The 17,187-nt window shown below is 47.5% G+C and overlaps 9 protein-coding genes and 1 pseudogene across 9 annotated transcripts, besides 22 other annotated features; 1 reads left to right on the plus strand and 9 right to left on the minus strand.

The window, feature by feature from the left end:
- On the plus strand, positions 1–587 carry Tc00.1047053506887.10 (trans-sialidase, putative; the record flags this gene model as incomplete). The annotated part of the gene is made up of 1 exon (XM_803698.1): positions 1–587. A coding segment is annotated over one exon (587 nt), but the record flags the coding sequence as incomplete, so codon positions are not given.
- Positions 1–4,271: a sequence feature (heterozygous, Esmeraldo-like haplotype).
- Positions 1,313–1,334: a microsatellite.
- Positions 1,918–2,326: a mobile genetic element.
- Positions 2,093–2,130: a microsatellite.
- Positions 2,547–2,568: a microsatellite.
- Positions 2,970–2,992: a microsatellite.
- Tc00.1047053506887.20 (hypothetical protein, conserved) lies at positions 3,015–3,974 on the minus strand (the record flags this gene model as incomplete). Its single annotated transcript, XM_803699.1, has 1 exon — positions 3,015–3,974. The coding sequence occupies one exon, from the start codon at positions 3,972–3,974 to the stop codon at positions 3,015–3,017; it is 960 nt and encodes a 319-aa protein (XP_808792.1).
- Positions 4,147–4,187: a sequence feature (A-rich).
- Positions 4,272–4,529: a sequence feature (areas merged during assembly that could not be assigned to a particular haplotype. This can correspond to areas where the two haplotypes were merged or to regions with more than two copies in the genome that were merged during assembly.).
- Positions 4,494–4,523: a microsatellite.
- Positions 4,530–4,790: a sequence feature (haploid, Esmeraldo-like haplotype).
- Positions 4,746–6,152, minus strand: Tc00.1047053506887.40 (hypothetical protein, conserved; the record flags this gene model as incomplete). The annotated part of the gene is made up of 1 exon (XM_803700.1): positions 4,746–6,152. One exon carries the CDS (start codon positions 6,150–6,152, stop codon positions 4,746–4,748), a length of 1,407 nt encoding a protein of 468 aa, XP_808793.1.
- Positions 4,791–5,339: a sequence feature (haploid, non-Esmeraldo-like haplotype).
- Positions 5,340–17,187: a sequence feature (heterozygous, Esmeraldo-like haplotype).
- Positions 6,358–6,397: a microsatellite.
- On the minus strand, positions 6,553–8,172 carry Tc00.1047053506887.50 (katanin, putative; the record flags this gene model as incomplete). The annotated part of the gene is made up of 1 exon (XM_803701.1): positions 6,553–8,172. One exon carries the CDS (start codon positions 8,170–8,172, stop codon positions 6,553–6,555), a length of 1,620 nt encoding a protein of 539 aa, XP_808794.1.
- Positions 8,194–8,319: a sequence feature (A-rich).
- Positions 8,517–8,546: a microsatellite.
- Positions 8,644–9,975, minus strand: Tc00.1047053506887.60 (small nuclear RNA gene activation protein (SNAP) 50, putative; the record flags this gene model as incomplete). Its single annotated transcript, XM_803702.1, has 1 exon — positions 8,644–9,975. The coding sequence occupies one exon, from the start codon at positions 9,973–9,975 to the stop codon at positions 8,644–8,646; it is 1,332 nt and encodes a 443-aa protein (XP_808795.1).
- Positions 10,304–10,328: a microsatellite.
- Positions 10,345–10,377: a microsatellite.
- Positions 10,520–10,558: a microsatellite.
- On the minus strand, positions 10,720–11,511 carry Tc00.1047053506887.69 (dual specificity protein phosphatase, putative; the record flags this gene model as incomplete). Its single annotated transcript, XM_803706.1, has 1 exon — positions 10,720–11,511. One exon carries the CDS (start codon positions 11,509–11,511, stop codon positions 10,720–10,722), a length of 792 nt encoding a protein of 263 aa, XP_808799.1.
- On the minus strand, positions 11,898–12,236 carry Tc00.1047053506887.80 (hypothetical protein, conserved; the record flags this gene model as incomplete). The annotated part of the gene is made up of 1 exon (XM_803703.1): positions 11,898–12,236. The coding sequence occupies one exon, from the start codon at positions 12,234–12,236 to the stop codon at positions 11,898–11,900; it is 339 nt and encodes a 112-aa protein (XP_808796.1).
- On the minus strand, positions 12,735–14,213 carry Tc00.1047053506887.90 (hypothetical protein, conserved; the record flags this gene model as incomplete). The annotated part of the gene is made up of 1 exon (XM_803704.1): positions 12,735–14,213. One exon carries the CDS (start codon positions 14,211–14,213, stop codon positions 12,735–12,737), a length of 1,479 nt encoding a protein of 492 aa, XP_808797.1.
- Positions 14,248–14,272: a microsatellite.
- Positions 14,276–14,342: a sequence feature (T-rich).
- Positions 14,906–14,928: a microsatellite.
- Positions 15,078–15,097: a microsatellite.
- Tc00.1047053506887.100 (protein kinase, putative) lies at positions 15,197–15,913 on the minus strand (the record flags this gene model as incomplete). Its single annotated transcript, XM_803705.1, has 1 exon — positions 15,197–15,913. One exon carries the CDS (start codon positions 15,911–15,913, stop codon positions 15,197–15,199), a length of 717 nt encoding a protein of 238 aa, XP_808798.1.
- Positions 16,164–17,187, minus strand: Tc00.1047053506887.110 (annotated as a pseudogene; the record flags this gene model as incomplete).

Raw genomic sequence — 17,187 nt, forward strand, 5'->3', positions numbered from 1 at the left:
TTGTCCACTTCAGCTGCTGCGTGGGAAGTGAAAGAAGAGGCACCCAGCAGCAGTGTGAATTGCTGCCTGCATTGTCTCCAACACCGAGCGCAGGCGTTCGTCGTGAAGTACCTGAAACCGAGGAGTCTGTCAGTGGGGTGCACATGGAAGGTGACCAGAAGTACTCGCCTACCAACGGGGCTGCGTCGACGATGGAGCAGGCAGGCAAGGCGGATGAAGACTCTTCGCGGAATGTAACCACCAACGATTCGATGCAGCACAGCATTGACCGTGAAGAGGACACGGATGTCCTCACTGCCGTGGGCACGAACAGCAGCACAGACCCAGCAACTGCCCACCGCAATGATAACGTGTCGGGTGGCGCTAATGCCGCACCGACTCATTCGAGCACAGCGCCTGTGGAAACCAAGATCCCATCGGAGCTCAATGCAACAATACCCTCGGACCATGAACTTTTGCTTGAGCACGGGCAGCTCGGCGATTTGGCGGCCATGGCTCTAATTGGTGACAGCACCGTGCACGGATGTGTGTCTCGGGTGTTGTTGCTGCTGCTTCTGGGGCTGTGGGGCACTGCGGCTCTCTGCTGAGGTGTGAGGGAGGGTGGAATTGCGGCTTTTCGTGGAACAACGAATGTGCAGCTTCCCAGCACTACGCACTCAACTTTGTGAAGGATACTTTTTTAAAAAATTTTCTTTTCATTTCTTTTTTTACTTTTTTTGCCCACACGCGGTGCCGGCCTCATTGCTGTGCGTCCCACGGACTGCACAGGAGGAGGAGTGAAGGAGCAGGCCGGATGCCGCATGGAATGTGAGGGATTTTGTGTGGGCTCGTGGAATACTGTGATTTCCTTTTCTTGTTTTTCTGTGGGCAGTATGTATGAACTCAAAAACACGGTCGTATTGTGCTGCAGAGAACATGAAATGGAATTTCCGCCGAATCAATTGTTTTTTTTCTTTTGGTAAATCACTAGAGTTTCGTCCCCGTCCGTGCCGTGTCTCATGTCACTGTGTGTCTCCGTGCCCTTTTATTGTCTCTCTGCTGGCTGCGCTGCTGACACGCCCCCATTTCTTCGTATTTTTCTTTCCTGCTAGTGGCACCGATGGTCCGCGACGACGGTTGTTTGCGCTCCCCTCTGCGATGGCACGAGGGTGACTGGGCGCCGGTCTGCTGAGCGCACTCGAAGTGAGCGGATGGTGTGCGCCGTGCCTCACTGTGAGTGTGGGACGCCACCCGCCACCGCCTGCTGTGAGGCGGAGAGAAGTGAAAGACTGCGCCGTGGACTTGGACGTGCCCCGTCCCTCTCGTCGCGGCCGTGTGTGTGTGTGTGTGTGTGTTCTGGATGCCCAAACCCATTTGCCCGCAAATGCGACGGCAGAAAGATGTGATTGCGTGGAGGCGCCACTGGCACTTGAATCAAACCGTGTCTGTGGCACACACGCAAAGAGGAAAAAGGAAGGAAGGAATATTCGCCTGGGCTGCTGGCCACCAAACGATTCAATACAAATAAAATACGACGAAAAAGAAGAATGCGTAAATGGAGAAGCAGCGGGTTGGCCAAATCCTCGTTGTTTGCTCCGCATATTTATATATTCTGGTGGACCCACTCTCGTGACACGTTGAACGCTTTATTCGGATTGGATACATATGTATTTATGGCTTACGAAGTGTTACTTTTGATCCTCGAACAATCGAGCGCATTTGCGTTGTTCTTTGGAAAACGAAAGCAACATGTTTAGGGCGTGTCGGGCACGTTCCGGGGTACCATGCGGCTTTGCCGCCAGGAATCCTCGCGCAAGGCGCAAAGCACCACGGTGCAGTTCCTGATCCCGGAACCGTTGCCGCAGCCCTTCTTTTCATTCCTTTTGCCTTGCCCAATCCCGCCAGAAAGGCCAAAAACAAAAGCATTTGGAATGTTTGTTCCTATTTTATGGATCTTTGATTAGCCCGGTTCTGGGAAGCAGGGAGGCAGTGGTGTCCGGACGGTTTTTAATATTTTTTTTGCTTTTGCCGTCCCGCCCGCCCACTTTTTGATCCCCACCCTGCGGCGGGGTCGTGTGGCTGCAGGAGCCCAAAGTCTGCCACTTCGTAAGTAATATAAATATACAATAAATATATATATATATATATATACACCATCCGAATAGAGTGAACGGGTCACAATTGTGGCTAACGGATGATGTAAATATATATATGTACCTGGTTGCTTTTAAGCATTGAGGATATGGTGAATCCATTCTCATTCCATGCATCCCTTTTCTTATTTCTATCTTGTTTGGTTTCTATCAATGGTGAATTCAGGATTCTGCAAGCGGCCCAGAAGATTATTCTGTGGTTTTTTTCGTTGGAGCCCACGGCCAGAATATGAGTGTGTTGTGCTGCGCCCGCCGGAGGGAGGAGGGAAGGGCTGCTGTGGCGGGCGGGTTCCTGCAAAGGCGTTTTGCGGCGCCGTGTCCGTCAATCGTCCGGATTTCCCCAACAGCGGGCCTCCTTGAAGGAATAGTGTGGCATAACCGATGTGGATTTGCCGTTTTCCCAAAGCAATTTCCAAAAAAAAAAAAAAAAAAAAAAGAGGAGCCGAGAAAGAGAAAAACAAAGGCGAGGACAAGGGAACCATTAAAATGCCTTCAGCTGGCGGCTAATTGTTTCCAGAAGCTTGCCAAAAGGATCGGGGTGCTGAGGGTAGTAAAAGGCTTGGCAAGGGCGTGCTCCGAAATAGCATGCTAACGCGCAAAGCCAGAGGCCACGGAAGCACCCAAACTCACACACAGACACACACAAAAAGCAAAGGGCTAGATATATAAATCACCATTTTTCATTTTTTTCCTTCTCGTTGATCATTCTTCTTTCCTTTCCACCACGCATATATATATATATATGTCGGCGTTTGCGTTTGTATGCGCTTCGGCGTCATATTGTGGATCGTGCGGTGTCTCACAACAAGGTCATATACATTCAAAAGTAAACCTAGTAAAAAAAAAAAAAAAAAAAAAAATACATGCCTCAAAAGTTGTGCGTTACACGACTCCAGACTCGTACGTCGGAATCATGTATTTGATATTGATATAGGCGTCCTCACCACCGTACCACTCCAGCAAATTAAGCGTCTCATTTATAAGGTCGCTGATGTTTTGCTTCTTGTTCTGTGAGAACTCGATGTGGTCACCTAAGTTCTTATTTCGGTCCTTGAAAAGGTTGAAAATGGGGAGAATCTGCCTGTAATACGGGACAAGAGCTGCTCCAACGTTGTCTGCGCTCAAAACGAGCTTCTGAAGGACTTTCAAAACGTTGACAATGACTGTTGGATGGCGTGTGTTGAGTGCCGTTTTAATAGGCACAATAAGCTGAGGGATGGTCGGAAGAATTTTCTGCCCTCCCTTTTCAAGGAGATCGTAGCACCCTTGTAGGGCTACAAAGCGAAACGGCTCCTCAAGTTCTCGAAGTCCATCAAAGAAGATGGGCAAAAAGAAATGGTAATCCAACGTAGCCACATTCACTCGCCACAAAAGTGAACGAGTTGCGGCTTGTTGAATGGACAATGGGAGATCCCCACGTTCATAGTGTGTGCGAAAATCCGTGGGTGGGATCTTCTGCTTCTTAAAGGCCCCCGCCTTCCCTGGGCCTTTTGGATCGCCAAAGCGCCCGTCGCTCTGAGAGCTGGAAGCCTTGCCGGTCCCATGGAAGGTGCTGAATGTCATACCACCCGTTCCCGTGCGGCCCACGCAAATAACTTTCGTCGGCACATTCTCCACCTCCGTTGCCTCATCCCCTCTGCATCCCACACCGCCTGCGCGCTTTTCACCTGTCGCCGACGCCTTTTTGGAGGCGGTGGGCACAACAACCGAGCCCTTGAAGACCTTGGCCTCGCTTCTTGAGCCATGACAGGGCGGAAAGGGACCAAAGGGACTCTCCGCCAGTGGCGGGAGCAGTTCCCTGTCTCGCAGCAGTTGTTTCCGTTCCGCACGAGAAAAAGCCATCACTTTGGTCTCACCGTGTTGTTTCTCTATTTCTTTATATGTGCGTGCTTGTTTTATGTGTTTTATGTGTTTTTTTTTTTTTTTTATCCCACCCCTCTTCTGTTCTATTCCTGTTTACAACACACCCTGCAGCGCTTCCGATGAAGGGGGACACCAAAACTGATCAAATGACAAAAACCAAAAAAGGAAAAAAAAAAAAAAAAGGAATAAAGAGGGCAATTGGTAGTAACGGCGCAGGCATAAGCGACACGCACGTGTGGATGCCGCAGACGGTGCGTGTTTGTTGTAACTTTGGGTGTTTAGACGTGACAGCAATCGCGGAGACTGAGGACGCCCAATAATGGCACTAGCATGGGTGATTTCACGTAAAAAACTCAATCTAAAAAGAAAGAACTCATGCAAAAAAAAAAAAAAAAAGCAATAACGGCAGCAGAAGCACTGCTAACAAACAAAGGCGCGCAGACAGAAAAAAAAGGCAGGTCTCCTTTTTTTTCTTTAAAAATACAAAGTCCAAACATGTTTTTTTTTTTTTGGTTTTTTTTTTTTTTTGCAGGGTCACCACCTTTGGAGATGAGGATGAAGAGAGAAAGAAATACAACCAAAAGAAAAACAAAGAAACAAAACTTTGCGTAGAACTGTGCGTGAGTCAGACGGTGATCCTGGAAACACATATAAATTATTTATTGCCTCCGTGCCTTTGCGCATCCCACCTCGATGCCCAACCGCCTACCGCCAGTTCCTCTTTTTTTTTCCCTCCTCCTTCCCCCTTTTTCATTTTCGAGAGCCCAATGAATTCGTGTCCGGGTCCTCCTGAGGTTCGTGAACCATGGTTTTGTCCCGACGCAGTTGACGGCGGCCACTCGCCCAAGCAGCCCACAAGCGAAACGCGTGGGAAATGGGAATGTTACAAATTTTCCCATGCAGCAGCTCCAATGTCGGCAAATGTGCGACCTGCCATTGTTTTCGTAGAGATAAATTACCTCTACGAGGGGTGCCGGTGCTCCCTTCACATTCATTGCCATCTCTAGGAGTGCTACGAATCAAATACTGGAGGTCAAGCGAACTTTCCTCCCTGTCTATGCGTTCACGTTCTTCAGCAATTAATTTCGCACCAACTGCCAGCGCCTCCACATTTCGTCGAATTTCCGTTATATTCACTGTGTTGCTATCCAAAATGTCTTTAAAGCCAACGTGTTCCACTTGTAGTGCACGCAGGGCCACACCAACTTCATGGAGTTCCTTCATGAAGTCATCCATTTGTTTTTTTGCACAAATCCCTGCCTTTGAATACATACTCAGACTTCCCTCACAGGCGGCGTCTTCAACAGCCACGGAAGGGGAACCCATCATTTCTAGCCTGTGCCAAAAATCAACCACAAACCCCGAAAATTCTCCAAATCGGTGCTGAATTGCCGCCGCCACCTGTCGTAATTCCTGTAAATTTGCTTCAAGTGCCTCATCGCGCTCTCCCAACAGCCGGATTTTTTCAACGGCTCGTGACATTAAAGACATCCACCGTTGCCGTTCCTCGTTGTGCAACTCCCGCTCCACCTCCAAACCTTCGGAAAGAAGAGTCAAGATCCCAATCACCTCACGCAGCGCATTCGGGAGGCCAAGGTCCATCACATCCTTTCCACCGGCGTTCGTATGGGTACGTGTTGCCATAAATTTCAGTTTTTCCTCCATGGCACTTACACGGTCCCACAGTTCGGAGGCACACCATTTCATCTCATTGCGCAACTCGCAATTCATCTTAACTGCATCTTCCAGAATGAACCTCAGTCGTGCCTCCTGTTCCTCTTCTTGTTGACGAAGATGCTCAAGTTGCATTCTGTAAGAATCGAATTTTTCTGACAAATCCTTGTCCACCTTATTCTCAAGCTCCTCACGAACCCTTCCAATGATAAAGCTCTCAAACTCTGCTAGATGGCCGTCGACGGATGCCATGACGTTAGGGATGAATTGTTCACTCTCTATAGAATCCCCAGACTGCACACGCCTCCGTTGCTCCGATTGGAAATATTCACTGATATCATGTTGAATCCTCCGGCAAAAATCACTTGATTGCCGCGCCTCCACAAGAGCCTGCGCCACAGCACCCCGAAGCAACTTCAACTCCGCATTCACGTCGGGGTGACCGTGACTCCAGGAGTCTGGTGGCGTAAGTGCCTCACTCATTTTCCAAAATTTTCTTCAACGCATACCCAACATACAAAATAAATACATCAAAAGTGGAAAAAGGGGAAAAAAGCAATGAAAATTTAATTTGGTAGCAAAAACCACACACGCACAGATATATAAACACACACACAGAAAAAAAAAAAAAAAAGGGAGATTCCGCAATTAGGAAAATAAAAGAACGAAGCCATTGAAGTGCATAGAAAGTAATAACAAGAGCAATAATAACAATAGTAGTAATAATACACGACACACATCATAACAGGGGAAGCTGAGACATTGACTTCATGAAGCCACAGCTAACCCCACGAAGCAGTCGAAAAAGCAGAACTTTTTCGTAGGTGAAGATGTCATGGGTAATTCATCCTTTTTTTTCTTCTTTTTGGTTGCACGTGTGTATCTACTCCACTTGTAAGAAATTCGGGAGTTCATGTAAAGCCTCAAGAACTTCCTCGCCGACAGGACCTTTCCTTTCGTGAAGGTTGTATACGAGAATTGCAACACTCTTGAACTTCGCGTTTAACTCGTCGTATCGCTGCATCATTGGTTCCGGTACTCCAGCATCTACGGTGCGGAAGGATGTAGCAAATCGACGGGCCTCGTCCATCTTGACACGAAACTTGTTGGTCATGCTTCTAAACACCTTTACTGCTGCGAGCAACGACGACTCGTGCCCACTGTTTAGGGCGCACGCAAGCAAATCGAGTAAATCGGGGAGGGTAGTAATGTTAATGCGTTCCTTCATGCGCATATGTTGCATCGCCATCAGAAAGTCGGTCAAAACCCCGCAGTCCGATTTATCTACACAGAGTCGCTTTAGATACTCCAAGGCCTGTAAAGAGTCACGCACCCAGAGTGAGCGAATGACTCGGATGTGTGTTAGCCGTCGCCGAAGCACAGAGAGCATAGACGCACTTGACCCAAGTAAATCTTCTACTGGCGAGTTGGGCAAGAACTCGGGGGACCTTGTGGGCGCAGTTTCAGCACGCACCTGTTGGTTCTGCTGCTGCTGGGGCTTCAGTATTGTATTCCCTGCAGACCCCGGTGTTCTCTCCACCTTCCATACAGAAGAGAACTTCAATGACGGTGTACCCATAGAGGTTACAGGATGGGAAATGGCATCTTTGCCACACCCAAGAGAAAGTCGACCCATTGTCGCCGCCCCACTGCTGAATTCAACAAACCAAGCCTCATCTAATAGAGAGGAATAAGTTAAGTCGCCAATAATATTCCATGGTGACTCAATGGCAATGGCTGTATTGTCACTCATCATTGTAAAATCATAAACACGCAAAACATGATAGGCTGCCAAAAGCAATTTCTTTCCATATAGATGCACGGCGTCAACGGGTGTGTCGAGCGGATTGCTCTGAAAGACCTTCGTAAACTTCTCTAATTCCCACAACGAGACGGAACCGTCACTACTACCTACCGCCATATAATACTGCTCAGGATGAAAATGTATAGATGTGATAGCCCCTTCATGGGCCCTAAACTCATTTAACTGCTTTCCAGAGACCAAGTCGTACAATCGTATCACACCTTTGGCGCAACCACTGGCAGCCCAGCGGCCATTTGGGGAAAATTGGGTGGCACATAGAGGTGCTGATGCCCCTTTATAAGACTGCAAACATGTTTTTTTCCTTGTATCCCAAATACGAAGACTCTTGTCTCGCGAACAGGTGGCAATGAAGTCCGTGTAACGGTGATAATCTGCGCCCGTAACAGTTGACTTGTGGCCTGCGTCAAACGAGCGAACAGACTGTTCTGTGGTGACATCCCAAAGACGAACGCCACCACTATCACTTCCACCCACCACACGGTGCTGCTGCGGATCAAATGCAAGGGCCGTCAAGGGCGAAGCGTCGCCTTCCAGGCGTGCGGCACGGGAATAATCCTCGAAAGGATACACGTAGACCGCACCGTCCTTCCCCCCGAATCCCACTAACTGTTGGGCACGATTAGGGCTGAACCTCGAGCAATACACTTGGCAGGGAAGCTGTAACACGGAAGTGGCCATAACAACCTCGTATCTAATTTTAAGAAAAAAAAAAAAAATCGGAAAAACAACGACAACAAAAAACGCAACACAAAAATTACCCACAAAAACACACACACACAAAAAAAAAAAATCCTCTAAAAAGAAAAAAAAAAGAAAAAAAGACAATAGGGTTCTCCTTCTGTTTCCTTTTTTCCATGGAAGTGGGGGTAGGCAGATATAAAAAAGAAATTTGAGTCAATGCATGACAAAGAAGTGATGTTTGTGTATTTGAGTTCAATAGCCGTGACGCATCAACGTACTGCCTTTCCCACCCTTTCTCAACGCAACTTGCGTAAACTGCTTTCACTCACTCCGTTCTCCAAACACACACACACACACACACACACGTACACGAAAGAGAGTGGAAGAGAGAACAAGAGATAAATTTAATAACAGAGCTCCATCACTAATTATTTCTCCCTTCTTTCATGTTCACGTTCTCTTGTTTCATCACATTGTAAAATACTTCCCATCTGGGAGCTTGATGGCAATAAATTTCTCCTCCTCAACAACACCTTCATCTGTTGCGTGTAACAATTCAAAGCAAGGAACACAGTAGGGACAAGGGCTATTGGGTGAAAGCTCATCATTGTAGCAAGCGATGGTGGCTGCAAACTGTCGACACATGCGGCAACGCACAACGCGAGTAGGCGCCTTCATGACACGCTGAGGATATGCCCCCTTCTCATAGTGATACCGTTTCATGCCTCGAAGACTCTGCACGGAACTCAGGTAGAAGTAGTGAGTGCACCATCCAATGTGTCGGATGACGCCAAATTCCCCGAGTCGTACATCCAGGTCCGCAAAGGTGGTCTCCGACATGTACTTCACAGGACATCTTCCAAATGCCAAGTTTTGCGTGTTCCCAGGATCCACATCTTTCAAGGGTTGAAAGTAACGAATTGGAGCCGTCAAGTCATCGTAGTTTTCGCCCTCAATTCCCGCATGACGATTATCAACGTAGAAAGTCCCACCAATAAAAATAAATGCGTTCTTAGACATGTTTACAGGTAGACAATTGCGACACTCAAAGGCATCGAGCAGGGCACCAAGAGTCTGGCAAGAAAGCACTGCCCAGGAGTCTTGCACCTCTAGGGATGACTCCGGAAAAAAAAACGTAAATTCCCAACGATGGGAGTGCTCCTCTAAGCAAAAATCCTCCGAGGCATCTCGCACACTCCAGCGTGAACCCTCCGTGATGGCATTTTGCTGGTGGCGCCTTGGCTTGCTGAAGATCCCATGGTTGACATTCTCTAGTGCCTTTAGATGAAGTTGCCGTCCGTCAAACTCCTCTTCAAGGGCACTCTGCAATTGCCTCACGGGCTCCACATCCACAAGAAACTGAAGAAGACTCGGGCGTTCTCCACACTCCGTATACTCTTCTTTAATATGTGCCAGCTGACGCACACTTTCTTCCCGTACCATTCTAGCAATCCTTTCTGTCTTGGAGAGAATTTTACGCGGGCGAAGCACCGGAAGCGATTTCATCTCCTCCGCAACAAGCCCATCCAGTCTTGCATTCAGTGAACGTAACGCCTCTTCCATGCGTCCAATGGTGAAATAGTTGCCGTACGGATTTCCCTGTTGATCCAGCAGCGGAGGCAGATGAACCAGTGTCCCGACAGGCAGTGGCTCCAGGTGACTGTACGAGTTCAGCCCGGGGTTGAGCTGGCGGAGGTCGGAGATGGAAAGCTTCGCCCGCGCGGCGATGGCAGCGAGTGAAACTTCGCGTTTGGCGTCGACGAGGACGGCAAAGGGATCCAACGCCCCTCTTGACGGCATTTCCCCCAAATTGCTGCCGCAAAGGCACTCCCCAATCCCTTATTATTTACGTGTCCCCTTCTACCCCCTCTCAGGTCTTCCCGCACGACCACTAATTCTTGACTCTGCCGCCTGTCACCACAACTTCCGTTGGCCCCTTCCCCCCCTCCTTTCACAATCGAAAAACCGAAGAAGAAAAAAAGAAAAGAGAAATAGAGCATAAAATTAAAATTATATCACTAAGCAGGTATTTACAATACATCCGCACAGCGGACGGCAGCTATATCCATCTTCTCAGCCACTCTGGGAAATGGATGATATCTTCTTTCCCATTTAAATTTTGTCAGACAAAAAAAAAAAAAAAAAAAAAAGAACTACATACTGAGCGGGAAAGAAAACAAAAACAAAAAAAAAAAAACAAAACACGCGTGTACTTACATACATATATACATGTATGCTTGCACGTTGGAAAAATCAACATTTTTTTGTTATTCCTACTCCTTTTGTTTTTCTTTTTTACTTGTTTCCTTTTCCTTCGTTTCAATATATATCACATGTTCTTTTCCTCTCTGTCTCTGTCTCTCGCTCTCTCTCCCTTTCTCTCAATTTATTCAATGAAAAAACCGCGAGACAACACTCAAATAAAACTCAACAACAACGACAAAAACAGAAGAATCTAAGTGCCGTACAACGGAGGCACATTCTGGTGATGAAAGACAAGTGCCAAAATGAGTTAGAAAGAAAAAAAACAACCTCGGCGCGGACTCACGTCGATAGCGTGTTGAGGTAAAAATCCACAATTTGATGACGGAAGGACACATTTCGCAAGATATCTGTTCTACCCTGTGATAGAAAAAGACGTACGCAACTGATGGGTTCCATATGATAGTATTGCATCAAGTATGCAATGCAGAGTGTCACACTTCTATTGATGCCTGCCACACAATGAACAAACACTCGACGACCCAATTTTTTTGCTTCGTTAACGATGGCTGCAAATTGATCATAACAGTGAAACAAAATCAAATAATCGCCTTGATCCTCCGCATACAGGTGATGAACAGTAAATTCCTCACGCACGCTATCAAGGGTGTCATACTCCCCCGCACAGCAGTTGATAATTGTATCGACCTTTTCACGCCGCAAAGTTTCCAACGTCTCTTCATCAGGAAAGCCGCCCACGTAGAGACCTTCGACGAGAGATGTCACTGCCGGTTCCAAACGCCAGGACGAGTCTCGTCTAGCGAGGGCAAGCTCTGAGTCTAGACTGGCTCGGAGCTGCAATTCCTCACGCATCAACTGGGGTGTACAGAACGCTGCTGGCGGGTGAGCAATGTCTACTCGAGTAGCCCTTGGTGTCAGCAACTGACTTGGCCGCGTCTCTGGGAGAGCATCAACCGTGTACCTAGAACTCTCCCGCCATTGTGCGGGTTGTGACGGAGGTGAACAGCTCCGTCCAGTCATGTATTCCGAGAGACGGTGGTAACAAACAAAAGGACTGCCATCGGGTGATATGCTTTCACGCGGAGGAGTGCAGGGGCGAGCCGTAATGTGCATCTCCTTACTCGCGCCTGACTCAATAGTTAAATTTTCTTTTCTTTCAATTCGCTTTTTTTTTTCGTTGAGGAGCAGGGTGCGCCTAGGGGCAAAGGGACCTCCTGAAGATGAATCCGCTATTCGAGCAGACAAGAGAATAAAACTAATCTCTTGACGTCTCAGCTAAACCCACCCTCTTCCCTTGGAAAAACAAACAAACAAGAAAAGAAATACAACCAACCACACCTGAAGCATACAAGCAAACAGTTTCTCCATGCAGTAATGCACAGAAAGCAGGAGGGGGGAAAAAAAGAGAGAGAAGGATGCCCTACACAAACACAAATAAATTAACCGTGGAGGCGTAATGAGGGTAACGTGTGTGTATATCCCAGAATGGAGATATTAACTCAAAGTTCATGCAACATAAATATTCTGGCCTTCTTGCGATGCTTCGGGCTCAATTTTCGAATGGCTTTGTCGTTTTTAATCTTCTGAACCACCATGTTTTTCTTCTCATTCTCCTTTTTTCGCTCCATGTTTGCCCTGCGCGACTCCCGGACCCGCTCCTCCTCTTTTTTGAGGTCATCGCGCAGCCTCTTCGAGAGCTCACGCACACGCCTTATATCTTCTTGCCTTTTTAACTTCTTACGCAGTTTTTGCGGGGTATTCGCCTGTTTCCCCCTGTTGTTGGCGCGCCGTGGCCTCCGTGGCTCCTTCGGAAGTCGTCGCTGCTCCAACCGACCCATTTGCAACACACGTGCGCAGGCGCAGCTCCTCACACCGACACAACTACAACAGGAAAAGAAAAAATGGATGAAAAAGAAGAGAAAGCGTGCGTAACAGGACGCATCCACAAGTCAACGGACACCCCACATTCCTCCACCTTTGTAGAGAAACTCATGCATCACCACTTGTGAGACAGGGGGGGGGAATACAAACAAAAGTGGACTTCGCCACATTCGCACACTGAACGCACGAGTGGACTCATCCGTTAAAGAAAGTAAAAAAAATTCTACATTTTCGATGCCACTCTCCCTTCTTCTCTTCCTCCATTCTCCGGTTGTAAACAGAGTATCTGTTTACAATAGCACAAACCTTGAGAAGAAAAAGAAAAAAACAGCACAAAAACAAAGGATCCATAGCACACAGCCACACAGAAAAACACAGCAGTGATATTTTTAAAAAATTCAACATGATCAAACATCGCTTTGTTACAAAGCTCTCAAATGTGGGACCATTCCCGACTACACTCTGCGCATGCTGGCTTTGAAAAGTCGGCGCTCATACTTGTTCCCAAGCTGTTGCTGCAAGCTGTTTCTATACAGGCGCTTGTAAATTGTCTCAATCTCGGGCTCAAGCGAATCCAAAATATCAGAAACTCGTTGCGGAATTGCAATGAGTTTTTGTACATGCTGTTTCAAGGGCTTCCCTTCACACTCAAAAACCAAACGAAGGAGGTCAAGCAACTCTACATGAAGGTTCAGTAGTTTTCTTGCGCTGGGAAGGTTTCCACCCATGGCCTCCAGCAATTCTTCAAGAGCCTCATCAACTTGCACGAGGTGCTGCAAAAAAAGGTAGCGAATGGTTTTGTATTTGGCGAGTGAAATCGCTTTAAAATCCAAAGACTCACTTGGATTCGCCTCTACATGAGCGGCCTCAAACTCATCAAGTAGCCGAATACCGTTGCTAACCATGTACTCATGAAGAATCTCAATAGCGGTAGGATCCAAAAAGTTCTGCAGATAAGCCATATTTTTGTCCACCTCCACGCAACGTGTGATAAAGTCCGGAAAGGGCGGAAAATTGACCAAAACACTTTCACGGGTGTTTGGTGGAAGAATGCCCAGCGAGATGAGCACCTGAAGAGTGCACCGTCGCGAGTCACGTCGTTCAACGTACTTTGCATCCTCAGGAATTCCAAAATGTTTCATAAAACTCGTCACCCGCTCCTTGTCAAAGTAAACGCGCCACAACAAGTGGGGGATCTTTTGTGTTCCTCTAAACTTGTACCAAACAATAATGGGGACACCAATGAGAATGCCGAGAAGACCAAAAAGTACCAATCCATCATGTTCACGTGACGTAAGGAAGCGCGGAAGAGCAATTCCTACGGAGAACTCGTGAGTGTTTTTAGACTCCTCCTCTTCAAATGCTTCACGGTCCACAAGGGCTTTGTATGCGCGACGCACCTGAACGTAGATGACTCGTGCCTCATCCGTCTTGTTGTGATCCGGGTGATATCTCTTGGAGAGGGCGCGGTACGCCTTCTTGATTTCACTCGTCGTGGCAGAAGGGGCGACCCCGAGAATTGCATGCGCGTCAAATGTGAGCGTCACATACATTGCTGAGGAGAACAAAATCGCCCAGAGCCAAAGCACCAGTATTTTTGGTCGAAAGGTAAACTTGAGAAACTTTGGCATCACACAACGTAGAAAAAAAATCTTTTCGTCCCAGCAGACGCGTGCGCCCGTCGCCAGCATATCCGGGTTCATCGCCAGCATGGCCAACGCCCGCGGGATGTACGTAAGCGAGTCCCACATACCCTCAATGGGACTCATCATCCCGGATCGCTTCTTCCTCGAGGAGCCGTAATACTCAACGGCGGATCGCACATGACGAATAAGCCACGGAATGTAGAGAATAATCATCACCACCGAGACGATGGCAAATGCAAACGAAATGAAACTTTCATCGCTCCCACCAATCCCACCGCCATCAACCATCCTTATCTTCTTCCTTACGGCTCGAAGTTTGACCTTATTATTATTATTGTTATTATTATATGTTTTATTTTATTTATTTTTTTTTTTTTATTTCCTCGTCTCCTCGTGTTTTTCCTTCTTCTCTTCTTTCCACGCCCGATTGGATCCCTCTTTTTTGTGTGTACTTGAAGAAAGAAAGAAAATCCAAAACAAAATAAAATGGCGGGCAGGAGAGAAGAGTCCACGGGCACAAAGACATGTGCATGTACGTGTCCGGTAGTCTTAAGCGCAAAGGCCCTTCCTCTGAGTCTTTCATCGTGGGTGTAAAGCAGGCAAAGCATCGACTCAAGAAAAAAAAAAAAAAAACCCTCCCCGGGAGGAACATCCATGACTCACTCTTGCCGTGCCACAAAGACGACGGTACCGGCGCGCATCACACGCTAGGGCCTTTGAGCACCATCACTTTCATCGCCCACAAAAACAGAAAGAATGCCAATGCGAGAAGAAAGTGTCCAGGCCGCAATTCCCAAATTCCTTTTTTTTCTAAATCCCTACTACGGATGCCTTCATGAGGGATGATCACTCCAACAGAGTCACCCAGTTCTCGTAGCGTCTTTGGGGGCGAGAAGTTCATCAACGACAACAAACAAAATGCGGACAATACAGAAAAGTGTTGAGAGGCGCAAAGGAATTTATACTAAACAGCCATTTAATGCGTGTGTGTGTGTGTGTGTGTTCGTGCCGTCGTTTCGAGTATGAACGATAGAACGAGGAATGCAAGAGAGAGCTAAAAAAAAAAAAAAAGGTGAGAGAAAAAGGACGCACACGCACAACAAGAGCCAACAAATAAACCCCCTTTAAAGAAACAACAATGTTTTTCACCTCATATATATATATATATATATTGGTACTTAAATGAAATTACACAAGGGACCAATCATAAAACAAAACAAACCCAAAAAGGAGTTGAGGGCAAAAAAAAAAAAAAATGCCACCACTCGCAGTTACTCGTCGGTACTCTCCTCTTCACTCTCGTAGCTGTCAAATTCATCGTCTTTATCAATAAGAAATGGATGCATGAGCAGCTCCGCAATGGTAGGACGACCTCCCGCTTCCTCCTGGAGACATTGCACGACAAAACTGACAGCAGAAGGACTCAACGAATTGACATCGGGAGAGAGAACATCAACCGCTAACAAATCTTCCGTTTCCAACACTTTTCCTGCAGGTGCCAAGAGCTGCAAAAAGACGGCTCCCAGCGCCCAAATGTCAGCACTGTAACTAAACACAGAATTACGCTTGATCTCCGGCGCACAACCGCGCCAAACTTCTCGTCCCACATCACTGGAAGGCGTAAACAAGTCTATAGGAAGCACATGTTGCGTTAGGACAATTCTTCGTGAGGCATGATGCATGCGAAGCACCTCCAGACGTAAGTGGCCATGCACCAATCGACGGCTATGAAGAGCATATAAGGCCCGCAAAACACCACGCACCACCCAACGTGCCTCCTCCTCGTTAATAGGATGTTGTAACGGCTCCAAGGGAACCTCAATTGGAGACTCCGCCCTAATTATGAGATGACGCGGCGAGAGCCGTGCGTCCTTGTATTCAACTAATAAAGGGGACACGGGCCATTGAGCTAAAAGATCAATTCTCCGTCTAACGGCCTCAACCTTGTCGACAAAAATGGCATATTTTCCTATTTGAATGTCTAGCATGCACTGAAAAAATCCCAATCGCAAAAAAAAAAAAAAGGGAAATGCGTACTTTTACACATGTGCATGGAGACTGCAAAGGCGTGTCTGCACACCATCTTCTTCTTCCACACTCCTCCCCGCTCATATTATTCCGCGGAAAAAAAAAAGAAAAACAAAAAAAGGGGATTTGATTCTTTCACCAAGCCCATTGATGTATGAGGATGTTCCTTTTTGAAATTTGTTCCTCCTCTTTTTCCTTCTTCCAAGACGGTCATTGCTTCTCCTTGCCGCTATTCCTGCCAACACCCGCAACCTCAGGGATGAAGTCCTCTTCGCAAAATTCTTCCTGCGTTGCCTTCCATCCACCTGCTGCAAAGTTGGCTCCCTTTCTCGATGGCAATGTCGCCGGCTTTGCTGCTCCCGCAGAAGAGGGAATAGAAGACCACCTACCCATCGGACGCGCGGTTTCTCCTCGCATGATGGGGTTCATGCCCCTTGTGGAGACACCAGCGGTGCAACGACTGTGAGGCAAGTTTGGCGACGTTGCCCCTGTGTCCCTAAGAAGGCCCGTATTCTCCTCAGACTCCGGATTAAACAAATGAGTTAGGTACGGAAACTGCACACACATCCGTGCATGAAGGTCATCAACTTTTTCAGCCGTCTTCGCATTGTCCAGCTCTGGCTGTTGGAGTGGAAAGTTAAACCACGTGCGAAATTTACTGGAGCGCAAGAGGAAAGGCTGGATCAAACCGACTAAACTCATCCCAAGAAAATAAAGAGCCACTCCCGCGCGAATTTGCGCCACAGCGGGAAGGATACAAAAACAAGCGAGTCGGCCTCCCCAAATAAGATTTGACATCCATCCTTTTTTGAGTTCTTTGCTAATAGACAACTCAAAGTTCATCAGGGTCAAGACGCAGAAGGCTAACGGAAGAACCCCATACGGATCCGGCATTGTAAGTGCCGGGCACCATAAGAAGGAAGAAGTGCCGAAATCAAGTCGTGGATCCCCACACATGGCCGTCGTTTGGACGATGCCAAAAAACACCACCGGTGTCCCTAGTAACGATGAAAAACACTGCAGATTCGACGTTTTTTCCTCCAAAAAGACGCGTCGGCGCTCTCCCTTGAGGGCAGTGGCGGCAAGCTGAATATCCAGTGCTGCCGATCCCTCGCGATAATACACACGCTGAAACGCTTCATGCGGGGTCTTCAGCCGCCGCATCGCATTCCGCATTCTTTCCGACGCACGCTCCCCGTAAAGCGAAAAGTGAAGATACAGAGTCGACTAAGAG

This window comes from Trypanosoma cruzi, genomic scaffold (assembly GCF_000209065.1).
Source record: "Trypanosoma cruzi strain CL Brener 1047053516783 genomic scaffold, whole genome shotgun sequence".
NCBI classification, from domain to species: Eukaryota; Euglenozoa; class Kinetoplastea; order Trypanosomatida; family Trypanosomatidae; genus Trypanosoma; species Trypanosoma cruzi.